Source organism: Carlito syrichta, unplaced genomic scaffold (assembly GCF_000164805.1).
Source record: "Carlito syrichta isolate Samal-C Ts95f unplaced genomic scaffold, Tarsius_syrichta-2.0.1 Scaffold305187, whole genome shotgun sequence".
Classification (NCBI taxonomy): Eukaryota; Metazoa; Chordata; class Mammalia; order Primates; family Tarsiidae; genus Carlito; species Carlito syrichta.
This window is the reverse complement of record NW_007249283.1, coordinates 9,883-23,843: the sequence shown is the minus strand read 5'-3', so window position 1 is coordinate 23,843 and position 13,961 is coordinate 9,883. Positions and strand designations below refer to the sequence as shown.

Sequence of the window (13,961 nt, the reverse complement as noted above, 5' to 3'; positions counted from 1 at the left end):
TATCAGTGAGCCCCAACCATGAATCTCTCAATGCCGGGGCAATAGCAACCTACAAGTTAGTTAATTCTATTCAAGAAGAGTCTTACCCACTTACTCTGAGTTAAAAAGTATGTAAATATTGCTATACTTTGTGTACGCCAAATGTAAAAACTATTAGAAATCACTACAATGTAATCTTCACCAGTTGTTCTTAAAGTTTAAATTCAAATATTTTATGCATGGTCACTAGAAACATTTATGGCTATAGTTGTTATAGTTATAAATATATAAAACTTTTAATATTTACATCAGAGCCAAGGAGTTTTGAGTGCCTGTTCAATGTAAGACCAGCAAAGCAGAAGTTCTCTTAAAACCATTGCTCAACCAGGCTCGGTGGCTCAGCCTGTAATTCCGTGCCTTTGGGAGGCTGAGGTGAGTGGATTGCCTGAGCCCGCGGGTTCGAGACCCGCCTGGGCAGGCGAGACCTCATCTCTACAATAAATCAAAAAATCAACCGGGCGTGGTAGCGCATGCCTGTAATTCCGGCTACTCGGAAGGCTGAGGCGAAAGGATCGCCGGAGCCCAGCAGGTCGAGGCTGCGGTGGCCGGGAGCGGCCACTGCACTCCAGTCTGGTTGACAGAGTGAGACTCCAACTCAAACAAACAAACAAACAAACAAACAAAAAAACCCATTGCTCAAGAGATGTAAGAAATAGAAAGATGTGGAATTATGACTGTCCTACTCATTTAGAATTATATACATTCTATCCAAGACAACTGTTTTAAATCTGTCCCGTTACTTGATATTCTTCAATATTTATTTCATCATTACAAAACCAAATCACTTTGACTTTTTTTAAGATGTGGAGTATAATTCCAGGTTAGGTATACAAATGTTCATTATGCAGGTACCTTTGTTGATAAGGTGTGCCCCTCTCTCCCCTGGCAGTTTCCCTCAACTGCCAATCCTAACCCCTTCCCCTGGCCAATCATTAATTTCTTATATTACTGCCAATCCCTTTCTAATAGTATTATGATGATTGTTCAAGGTCCACTTATGAATGAAAACATATGGTACCCTGTTCTTTGTTTCTGGGATAGATCACTGAATATGATAGACTCTAAATCCGTTCAAGTTGCTACGGTGTCCATATGTTTGTACTTCTTTATGGCTGCATAATATTCCACTGTGTATATGTACCACATTTTTTTAAAAATTCAGTCCAGCTTCGATGGGCACCACAGTTGGTTCCAAGTTTTTTCTATTGTGAATACAGCTGCAACAAACATGTGTGTACAGGTATCTTTTTGGTAGAAAAATTGAGTTCCTCTGGCTATATTTCCAATAGGAGGATTGCTGGGTCATATGGAAGATCAATGTCTAGTTCTTTCAGAAATCATCATACTGTCTTACAAAGAGGTTGCACTCATTTGCATTCCTACCACCAGTTGTAGAAGCATACCTTTTTCTCTGCACCCTTGCCAGCATCTGTTGTTTTTTGTTTTGTTTTATTAATTATGGCCATTTTTACTGGGGTTAGGTGGTATCTCAATGTGATTTTTGATTTGCATTTCTCTGATGATTAGTGAGGTTGAGCACTTTTTCATGTGTCTGTTGGGTGCTCATATATCTTCTTTTGAGAAATGTCTATTCATGTCTTTTGCCCACTTTTTAATGGGACTGTTTGTTTTTTTCCTTTTGGTCCGTTTGACTTTCTTGTAGATTCTAGATGTTAGACCTTTGTCAGATATACAGAAAAATTTATAAAGTTATAAAGTTAACATATACTTAAAGGAAGAGAAAAAACAGATTTAGGAAAATACTCTGTTTTTACTTAGTAGCATGTTTGCTGACTGAATCCTAAACTACATATTGAATTTTTTATCAAATTATTATTATTGACAATAATCCTAAACTACATATTGAATTTTTTATCAAATATTAATAACACCACTAACATTTTCTAGTCTTTGCTGTTTTTATAGTTGATCTCATACCTTCATGTTATATAAATTCATTTTTCAAATAATACTAAACCAGTTTAATTCTGCCGTAAGTATAAAGAGTAGTAAGTTATGGAAACATGAAGGACTTGGAGTACTGTTTGTAGGAGTGTAAATTAGTATAGCCACTATGGAAAATAGTATGGAGTTTCCTCAAAAAAATAAAAATTGAAATACCATATGATTCAGGAATTCTACTGCTGGGTATATGCCCAAAAGAAAGTAAATAAGCGTATCAAAGAGATATTTGCACTTTCATGTTTATTGCAGGACTATTCATAATAGCTAAAATGTGGAATCAATTCGGGGTCCATTAGGGAGTGAATGAATTAAGAAAAAGTGGTATCTATACGTTCACAATGAAATACTATCCGGCCATAAAAAGAATTAAATCTTGTCATTTGCAATAATACAGATGAAACTGGAGGTGATTATGTTAAGTGAAAAGAGCCAAGCACAGAAACACAAATATCAAATGTTCTCACTCATATGTGGAGCTAAAAAATGTGCATCTTATGGAAGTAGAGGTGATGGGTAGTTACCAAAGACTGGGATGTGGAGGTGAGTATGGTTAAGAGGTACAAAATACAGTTAGATAGAAGGAATAACTTCTGCTGTTCGACAGTTTAGTGGATAATATAGTTAACAATAATTTATCATATAGTCCAAAATAGCTAGAAGATAAAAATTGGAATGTTCCCAACATAAAGAAAAGATAAATGTTTGAGGTGATAGGTATTCCAATTACTTTAATTTGATCATTATATATTGTATGCATATATAAAACATCACATGTACCCCCCCAGACTGTGTACAACTATTATGTATCAGTTTAAAAGAAGAAAAGAAAGGCTTCTGGAGGTAAGAATCAGTATTTCAATAAGGTTGCATATCTTACACTTATCGTCTTGGACCTACAAAGGGAGAAGCCAGTATTAGACCCATCAAACTTCTTTTTAGGCCAAGACCACACAAATAGAAATGAAGAAAAGATCACCAACTTCCACAAGCATATCTGTGGATATCTTGGAAGATGCCACTCTCAGACATAAAGAAGGTAAAGTAAAAAATATTTAGACACTTACTATGGAAAGTATTAATACTATTCATATGACTCACTTTTAGAGAAATACAGAAATTTCTTCAGAATCTTAGATGGTAATAACTGAGAGTTAAGAAATAATATGAGAATATTAAGATGAACAGTACATAAGAATTTCTGAAACACAATGTTTTAAACATTGGAAAGGGTGACCAAATACCAAGGAATTTTTTTTGTTTAAAATTAAAATAAGCCGGGCTCGGTGGCTCAGCCTGTAATCCCGCGCCTTTGGGAGGCTGAGGTGAGTAGATTGCCTGAGCCCGCGGGTTCGAGACCCGCCTGGGCAGCAAGACCTCATCTCTACAATAAATAAAAAAATCAACTGGGCGTGGTAGCATGCCTGTAATTCCGGCTACTTGGAAGGCTGAGGCGGAAGGATCGCCAGAGCCCAGCAGGTCGAGGTTGTGGTGGCTGGGAGCGGCCACTGCACTCCAGTCTGGGCAACAGAGTGAGACTCCAACTCAAAAAAAAAATTAAAATAAAATTAAAATATATTAGAGTTATAGCTTGTGAATAAAAATAGAGATTGTAGTATATAAAATTAAAATCTCAAGATCTTTTCTAGATTTATCTTTACCTTTTTTGCATATAACCAGCAATTCTTTATTATGGACAATAATGAAAGGCATTATTTTGTAAAGCATGTAAATCCAGAAATTTTAAGTCATAATATTCTACACTATGTTCCATATTTGTTTTCTTGATAAATACTCCTACCTTTTTCTTCTGATATACAGTTGACATCATTTTCAATTACTTAACAAACTTGAACACAGTGGAGAAAATGTACTTCATGTTGCTTTTGATTAGTGTAGAATATTTTTACTTTATAATTTCAAATCAGAAGTCTAGTTTCAAATCCTTCTTTGGATGAAAATGCAAGATTGTCTATAGTGAGAACGTAAACAAATAATTTGCTTCTATTTAACTTTTCTGTTCTTTCATTCCAGAATGTAAAAAATCCAGAAAGAAATGTCCATTGTGTTGGTATGGGTTTGCTAAAACTTTCTTCATCTGGAATTGTTCTCCCTGTTGGTTAAAATTAAAAGAGTTTGTCCATAGGATTATAATGAACCCGTTTACTGATCTTTTCCTTTTTATGTGCATAATTTTAAACATACATTTTTTGGCCTTGGAACATTATCCAATGAGTGAACAAACCATCAATCTTCTCAGCATAGGAAACCTGGTAAGACTATCATTGTATGTTATTTCCATTTGTAGTTTCAACTTTTCTTTATTAATCACTATTCACAATATTTCATTTTATAACTCCAGTATGCTACAATATGCATTATTATTGGATGAAGTGTTGTGTTTATGCTCTTTCCTTCCACCACCCCCACTTGGGAAGTCTGGTCATTGAATAGTTTTACAGCTGGAATTTAAAATTCTACCATTTAAATTTGGAACTCCTGGTCAGTTGCTTGACGGTCAAGTTAAGTGGAAATTATGCATTGCCTCTCCCTTCCCCAATATGCTCTCTTAGTACCATCACTCCATAGATCAGAATAGGACAGAAGTGATGTAACAGGCACAAACAGGTGTTTCGCTGACAGCTGGATTCTGAATCCTGACTACAACAGCATTTTGTCCTGTCTGTTCTAACCATTTGTATTTGCCTAAGATTAAAGCTTATCATTTTGGATAGGTATTTTTGAGATCCAACTCCAACTGTCCGTTTTTACATGCAATGCAGGAGACAAAATAGATTTCTGTGAGATTAAAATAACTCCTATTCAAGCAACTGTATAGTGTTTCTATGTCTTGGCTTTTATTAATGTTGTCGTTGCTTTGTTGCTTGGTATTGACACAAAATTCCAAACTGCTTCCAGTTTCAAATTATACATTTACTTGATACCAAAACATTAATTTAGTTATTTCTGCCAACATATATATATATTGCTGTCACCCAGACTGGATTGCAGTGACACAATCTCAACTCATTTCAACTTCAACCTCCTGGGCCCAGTTGATCCTTTCACTTAGCCTCCTGAGTAGCTGGGACTACAATCACACACCACCACACCTGGCTAGTTTTTATTTATTTATTTATTTGTCGAGACAAGATCTCTTTATGTTGACCAAGCTGGTCTTGAACTCCTAGGCTCAAGCCTCCCATCTCAGCCTCCCAAAGTTCTGGGATTACAGGTGTGAGCCACCACACCCAGCTGCTGGTACAGTTTTTAAGGGACAGTTTTCCTAGATTGACTTTAACTTTTTTCTGAATCATATATTTTTTATTCTTTCACAGAATGAAAAATCAAATATCCTAACATGTACCCCAATTCTCCAAAAGAACAATTCAAAATTGAAAGATTTTCCACCCTTAAATATTCTTTTGTTTTCTTTAAGGTGGATGTTATTAAGATAATTGAAGATTCGTATGCAGTGGCATTAGACTTAAAATGTATAAGTCTGTCCTTGTAATGCAGACCCCAAAACTAACTAGATCTAGAGAGTGGAGCTGTGTGGAATGTGACAGTGAAAAATGAAGGTTCTGTGTATGAAGATTCTGATACAGCTGTTGGAGTCATATTCTCACTCGTGTGTTTTGTTTTGATTTAGGTTTTTATAGGAATTTTTACAGCAGAAATGATTTTTAAAATAATCGCCATGCATCCATATGGATATTTCCAAGTAGGCTGGAACATTTTTGATAGTGCAATTGTTTTCCATGGCTTGGCAGAACTTTATCTAGCAAATATTCAAGGACTGGCTCTTTTTCGATTATTCAGGATTGTAAGTAGAATCCGAGATCTAATTTTTATTTTATCAAAGTTTATCTCAGTTTATTCAGACATAAAATAGGGCAATAGTAATACCTATCCCACTGGAACATTGGAATTATTAAATGAATTGATCCATATATAAAGAGCTTAGTGACCCAAGAAAGAGTAAGGAGTTTCCAATGCTGTTATTTGACCAAAGCATTAAAGGAAACAAGGTCATATATGCAGCAAATTTGAGATATAGTTTTAGGAAGAGCAGGGTTAGGGTAACTAGGTAAATTTTGCAAAGCAAGACATGAAGAGTATCAGAAGCGGAATGCTAATATTGACCAAAAAACTGGAATTAGGCAAGTATTTCTAAAGGTAGCATATAAAGGAAGACCCGTCAAGCCAGCAGAATGTTATTATGAAAATTATTAGGCCAGAATCAGTATGTGTCTGTAGTGTAGGGTGGTGGTGAGATTCAGAAAGTTAGACAAAGAAATAATGTTATTAGAATGATATCTATGGAAATATGCTTTTGATAAATAATACATTGTCACATTCTGGTGACAGGTTGAAATAATGTAGCAGGAATTAAGAACAATTAAGTTCATTTGCTCTTATCCTGATTACTTCCTAGAGGGCAGCTTCTTCAGAACCCTATCTTAAATCCTAATCCATAAATTTTTCTAATAAATAGTAGAAATACATATGCAGGATAATGTCATCAGACTTATGGATGAAACACGACTGGCAAATGCAGAGAATGTGCTAAAAGACAGTATCAAAATATCTGGAAAGCTGGTTAGTGGACTAAATCTATGATGCTTAAATTCTCTTGAGTCCAAAAACCCAATTGTATCCTAGAAAAAGTCAAGAAGTTAAAGCATACATAAAAATGATGCATGGTTTTTAAATAACTGTAAAGTTACAGTGATATAGTGATCAAAATTGTTAAGGTAATCTTTTATAATGTTTTATAAATTATTAAGGTAATCTTTTATAATGTTTTATAAATTATTAAGGTAATCTTTTATAATGTTTTATAAATAGAAATCAAAAATCTAGTGTAAAGAAGGGGAATAATCAGACAAAACCTAGAATGTTGTGTTTGGTCTCTGATATATTACTTTAAAAAGGAAATATTGATAGGGCCTTTAGTGGAATTTAATACATCTTGACAGACTTTCAATATCATCTGTATGACATAATGAGGAAAAAAATCCAATGTATTGTGAAAAACAAAAACAAAGAATAGATACTTGTCCTACCAGATATTAAAACATAAAACTAGAGTACAGTTGAATGGGAATTGACAAGTACATCCTAGAAAAGGATATGTACAGATTCAGTATACAAGATTATAGAATTTGTAAGATGCGTTAAGAATTGTACATAAAATAAATATTCAGCATTTAGTGTTAGTAATGCTTAAACTTTTAAAGGCTATATATGTGTACATAATACTGATAAAAATTTTGAATGTACATTTTAATAAATACTGATCAGGTTTTTTGCTGTTTGTTTCTTGTTGTTTTTGCATTGCTTTATTAGTTGAGAATTTTCAAGTTGGGGAAATATTGGCCAACATTTCAGATTCTGATGCAGAATCTTCGTAACTCATTGGTGGCACTGAAAGACTTGGCCCTGCTCCTCTTCATGTTCCTCTTCTTTTCTGCTGTGTTTGGCATGAAGCTGTTTGATTTGTGTTACGAAAAGTACATCTGCAACATAAACGAAGACTGTCTGCTCCCACGCTGGCACATGCATGACTTTTTCCACTCCCTCCTGTTTGTGTTCCGGATACTCTGTGGAGAGTGGATAGAGACCTTATGGGACTGTATGAAGTTTGGAGGCCAGTCCCGGTGTCTTTCTTTTTACATGATGGTCATTTTAATTGGAAACTTGTTGGTAAGTAGTTCATACTTTTACATTTTCCTTGAAAAACTGGCATAAGGTATTCTGATATTTTCATCATTTAAATTAGTAAGATCCAGTGGTCTATATAACTGGGTTGTCCAATATGGTGACCACTAGCATTTATATGGCTATTATCTGCTGAGAAATCAATCATCCAATTTGAAATAGGCTGTAAATGTAAAATACACACTGTGCTTGAAGACTTACTCCCCCAAAATATAAATTATTTCATTAAAAATTTTATGTTGAATGAACTTTAAAGGGATCTTAAAAGAACCCACCCTTACCACAGTTTCACTCCCTGCAGTTCCAGTTACCAATAGTCAACTGTGATCTAAACACATACAATGGAAAATTCCAAAAATAAACCTTGCATAAGTTTTAAATTGCTCACTGCTTTGAGTAGCGTGATCAAATCTCCTACCCTGGACATGAATCACCCCTTTCTCTAGTATATTCACACTGTATATGCTACCATTCTATTAGTCACTTAGCAGCAGTCTGGGCTATCAGTTCAAAAAATCATAGTACACACAGGGTTTGTATTTCAAGTATGTATGTCCATGAGAAAAAGAGTAATGATTAGTATTTAAGAAACTCATCTCTTCACATATGTCCAAAATTTTTGAAAGCTGTTTTAAAATACGAGTGTCTGAAAGTGTTCAAACATTTTTTTTATTTACAAATAGTCAGTATAATGGTCTAAAATATAATCTATGCTCTAAATTGCAAACAAGATTGCAATATGATTCTCTGGTAACTGAAGAGTCCTTGATCATATTTCTTAGTGATAATGAAAGTCAAAATATACACTATCCTTGGCTTCAAAATAAGTTACAAGTATTAATAATGATTCTTTCACCACTCATCTATTTCTTTTAAACAAATACATTAGCAGAAAATAACTTTGCATGCCTCGAAAACCAGTAGATATGTTCGTCAGGACCACGGATAGCTCTCCCCTCAAACAATTTCTCATGAGTTTGCAGAACTATTTACATATCTCCCAGGGATAGGACAGAAGTGAAGTGAGCTGCCCAGAGTAACAATTCATTTTCTCACCTTGGATAATACAGCTTGGCTCATTGAGAAAAGAAGCTTAGAAATAAGACAGACTTCAGTCTAATCTGTGTAAGTTTTGATATTTGGCATCTGTATGCCTTGTCTTTTTCATCTGCAAAAGACAAACAAATCATAATGCATAGGATGTTGTGAACTTAAGAGAGTTTTGGCTATAAAATCCCCTACTGACACCTGACACATTGTAGATGAATAAGAAATTAATAGCATTTTAGTTCATGTTTCACTTTTCAAATCTCTGGTCAGTTTTTCCTTTTTAAAAAATGTATTTGTTTTAAAAAGTGACATATAAAATTGTATGTATTTGTTGTGTACAATATAATGTTTTGAAGTATATATACATTGTGGAGTGGTTAGATATAACTAACTAACGAATTACTTCACATAGTGATCTTTTTGTGGTAAGAACACTTAATGTTCACTCTGTAAAACTAGAGAATAGAATGGTGATTATCAGAGGCCAGGGTGGTCAGAGGGGAGTGGGAATTGGGGAGGTGTTGGTCAAAGGATACATAATTAAAGTTATATAGGAAGGATAATTTGAAGACATCTATTGTACAGCATGGTGACTACAGTTAATGACAATATATTATATTCTTGAAAAATGCTAAGAAAGTATATACTGTATTTTCAAGTCAGCTTTTTAAACAAAATTTTTGTTTAAAAGGAAACAAAATGAGACTTGCTTAGCCTTATTTTACTTCCTTATTTAGATAATTTACCTATTTCTGGCATTGGTGAGCTCATTTAGTTCATGCAAGGATGCAACAACTGAAGAGAACAATGAAGCAAAAAATCTCCAGCTTGCAATGGCAAGCATTAAAAAAGGAATAAACTATTTGTTTCCTAAAATACTATGCAAAAAACAGAATGTCCCAAAGGAGACCACAGAGCATGTAAATGGTGTATATGTGAAAGAGGATATTTCTGATCATACTCTTTCTGATTTGAGCAACACCCACGATTTCCTCAAGGATAAAGATAAAAGCAGTGGCACAGAGAAAAACACCATGACAGAAAATGAGAGTCAATCACTTATCCACAGTCCTAGTGTCTCAGAAACCGTACCAATTGCTTCAGGAGAATCTGATATAGAAAATCTGGATAATAAGGAGATTCAGAGCAAATCAGGTGATGGAAGCAGCAAAGAGGTAAGTCGTCTTAATAACCTGATTGCTTAGTGTGGATATACGGTATTGTTGATAAAGAAGTAAATTAATGCTAAAGTAGACATGTATCAGTAGCGCCAGCGCCACCTGCAGGGAGCTGGTGGGCTGGCCTTCTGGACCCTGGCTTCTCCCCACAGTAACATCTGTTGCACACAAACTGCTGAAGATTTCTGCCAGACTTGAAGAAAATGATCTGAATTTCTCCCTTTTTTTGGTTTTATTGTGTTGGTTTATTTTGTTTCCTTTTCTCCTATTGAGGGGTGATATTCATAGTGGGCTGGGCCTCTGTGCGAGACACAGCTACCTCTGCTGGCATCTTTTTAATACAAGGAGCCCAGCAGCCCCAGCTACTGAGTGGCTAGAATGAAATAAAGTGGAGGGGAAAAAAAGGAAAAAGAACCAAACGCAGCAAATTTCTTGATGAAAATTGAAAATAAAAGTTTCCTTGTATTAAAAAAAATGATTGCTCAGTCAGTCCTTGCTCCACCACACCTAGCTCCAGATTTAATGCTCTTGACCAAATTTCTTAAACTTTCTAAGGTTCAGTTTCCTCATTTGTAAATGAGGATAAAATAATACCTACTCTTTAGGGGGTTTAGAAAGATTAAGAAAAAATAGTTTATAGTACACAGAACAGTGTGTAATATACTAAGCACTTAGGAAACATTAGCTGTTCTAAATATTATAAATTGATAAGCAGGTAATTTGGGGTGATACAAAGCATACTTAGGAAACCAAAATTTTTAAAATCAAGGTGTGTGATTAAAAAAATCACTAAACTTCCCTGTGCTTTATCATCTTTAAAATGTGAGATTGAATTAGAATAGATCTAAGATTTTTTTCTTGCTTGCTAAAACTCTAAGACTTCTGTAACATATAACATATATAATTAAGTTGGGTTAAAATATTGTAAAAAAAATTACCAGTTCAAATTATGGATGACAGTTGATAACTTTATAAACTTTAGCTTAAAAATAAAAATCAGATTCACTCTTGAAGAAGAATATATATTTTTCATTTAGTTTCTACAACGTATACCCTACTGGAAACAGTCTTATTTTCTCCATTTGCTGGGAGCATAATGTCTTAGTAGGAGGTATGATTTAGTAGAAAGCTACACCTATATAGATTACATCTACACTATGGACTTTTTTCTTTGGACCTCACTAAGGAATTATTTCAGATCATTCACAGGCATAGGAAAGGAAGGAAATGTCTTTTTCCAGGTCCCCAACATTTCTCACACCATCTTGTCTCTCAGGCCTTTTCTCATTTGGTAGATGCTGTCTACAATAACTTCTCAAGTTGGTCTTCTAACAGGAGTATAGTTTCAATTATTCAAGGTCCTTCCTACTGCAGGCATCTTTGGGTTAGTCAGAGAAATGTTTCACTCCACAAGCCCAATATTCTCAGGTTCATTTACCTTTAATTAATACTATTACTAGAAAACATGGAGAAATTCTTACCCAATACACTTCTCTATCTTCACTGAAGGTTTTGGCTCTCATACATTTTGGGATAAAATTGTCATTTACCACAGCACGTCATGTTGGAGTATCCTCAGAAACTTGCCAATCTCTTTAGAAATCTGGAGTATGAAAATACACAGGAAATCTATAACTTAAAATAACTGTAAAAGTTGAAATTACAAAAGTCATTTATGCTACATAATAATTTGGTCCTATTGGTTGGTTAACTACTCACGAAAGATGTATTCATTTATTTATGTTTAGTTATATTTGTAATTCAATTTATCCAACACTTTCTAGATAATGTAGTTCATGAGTACTTAAGAAGTGATCTACCAAAAGTCAAGAATAAAACATAATCACATGTGGTTTGATAATTCAGCTATACAACACTCTTTTTTCTTTAGTGTTTGCACTTACAATCTTTTTTTACAATCACAGATATGATCATATTTGTATGTATGTATATATATGTATACACACATATGTATGGATATATATTATACATTTTAAAATTAACACCAAATTTTACATGTTTTGTAACTTTTTTTAATCAATATTTTTTATTTTGATATTGTGGGGTACAGTTTAAGGTTAGGTATACAAATATGCTTTATTCAGGCACCCTTGTTGATAAGGGGTGTCTCCCCATCCCCAGACAGATATTGACTACCATTAATTCCACCTCCCTTTTCCTCCCCCCCCCCATAGTTTCCCACCACTGTCAGTCTTTTTTTTTTTATAGTATTATAGTGGATGTTCAAGGTCCAGTATATGAGTGAGAACATGTGATACTCAGATCTTTGTTTCTGTGAGAGGTCACTTAGTATTATTGACTCTAGTTCCATCCAGGTTGCTGCAGAGTTCACGATTTTGTTCTTTTTTGTGGCTGCATATTATTCCATTGTGTATATGTACATTTTTTTAACCCAGTTCACTTTTGATGGACAGTATGGTTGATTCCAGGTTCTTGCTATTGTGAACAATGCTGCGATAAACATACATGTGCAGGTATCTTTTTGGTAGAGTGCTTCAGGGTATATTCCCAGTAGGGGAATTGCAGGGTCATATGGGAGGTTGATATTTAGAGCTTTTAGGAATCACCACACTGTTTTCCACAGAAGTTGCACCAGTTTGCACGCCCACCAATAGTGTAGGAGTGTTCCCTTTTCACCACACCCTCTTCAGCAACTGTTATTTTTTGAGTTATTGATAATTGCCATTCTGACTGGAGTTAGGTGGTATCTCAGTATGGTTCTGATTTGCATCACTTTGATGACTAGTGAGGTTGAACACTTCTTCATGTGTCTGTTGGCTGCTCAGATGTCTTCCTTTGAGAAGTGTCTGTTCATATCTTTTGCCCACTTTATAATGGGGTTGTTTGTTTTTTTCTTTTCAGCATGTTTCAGTTCCTTGTAGATCCAAGATGTTAAGCCTTTGCCTGACCTGCAGTTGGCAAATACTTTTTCCCAGTCTGTAGGCTGTCTCCCTGCTCTCTTGATGGTTCTTTGGCTTTGCAGAAGCTTGTCAGTTTAATGAGGTCCCACTTGTCTATCTTATCTCTTATGGCCTGTGGGTTTTGGGTTTTGTTCAGGAATTGGATGCCAGTTCCAATTTCCATAAGGGTGTGTCCTGCATTTGAAGTTTTACATTTAGGTCTCTGATCCATTTAGAGTTAATTTTTGAGTATAGGGACAGCTAGGGGTCTTATTTGAGTCTTCTGCATGTGGTCAACCAGTTTTCCCAGCACCATTTACTGAATAGGTTCTCCTCTCCCCAGTGGTAGGTGGTGGAGGCTTTGTCAAAAATGGGTTGGTTGAGAAATTGAGGTATAGCTTCTGGAATCTCAATTCTATTCCATTGGTCTATATGCCTGTTTTGTAACCAATTCCAAGCTGTTCTGATTATCATAGCTTTATAGTAAAGTTTGAAGTCTGGTAATATGATACCTCCTGCTTTGTTTTTTTGTTGAAGATTGTTCTGGCTATTCTTGGTCGTTTGTGTTTCCATATGAATTACTATATTGTTTTTTCTAGGTATGAGAAGAATGTTGCTGGTAATTTGATGGGTATTGCACTAAATCTGTAGATTGCCTTAGGTAGGATGCACATCTTCACAATGTTGATTCTTCCAATCCATGAGCATGGAATATTTTTCCGCTTGTTTGTGTCCTCTTTGATTTCTTTGAGCAGTGTTTTCTGGTTTTCATTGCAAAGGTTTTTCACGTCTCTGGTTAGGAAGATGCCAAGGTATTTTTTTTTTTTTTTGTGGCTATTGTGAATGGAATTGTGCTTTTTATTTGGGTTTCTGTTTGCTTATTATTGGTGTAAAGAAATGTGTTTGTCTTTTATACATTTATTTTATATCCTGAGTCTTTTCCAAAGTCCTTTATCAGTGTAAGGAGGAAGTTTTTGACAGATTCTCTTGGGTTTTCAAGGTACACGATCATGTCATCTGCAAAGAGAGATAACTTGACTTCCTCTTTTCCTATTTGGATACCCCTGATTACCTTCTCTTGTCTGAT

General features: G+C 34.9%; 1 protein-coding gene across 1 annotated transcript in view; it reads left to right on the top strand.

The window, feature by feature from the left end:
- LOC103263616 (sodium channel protein type 7 subunit alpha) overlaps positions 1-13,961 on the top strand; it is a gene marked incomplete at its 3' end in the record, with an annotated part of 48,909 nt that overhangs the window by 26,465 nt on the left and 8,483 nt on the right. The window contains exons 10-14 of the mRNA XM_008061284.1: positions 2,944-3,040; positions 4,036-4,274; positions 5,654-5,827; positions 7,354-7,710; positions 9,513-9,950. Coding sequence (XP_008059475.1) covers positions 2,944-3,040; positions 4,036-4,274; positions 5,654-5,827; positions 7,354-7,710; positions 9,513-9,950 — 1,305 coding nt within the window. The remainder of the gene's footprint in view (positions 1-2,943; positions 3,041-4,035; positions 4,275-5,653; positions 5,828-7,353; positions 7,711-9,512; positions 9,951-13,961) is intronic.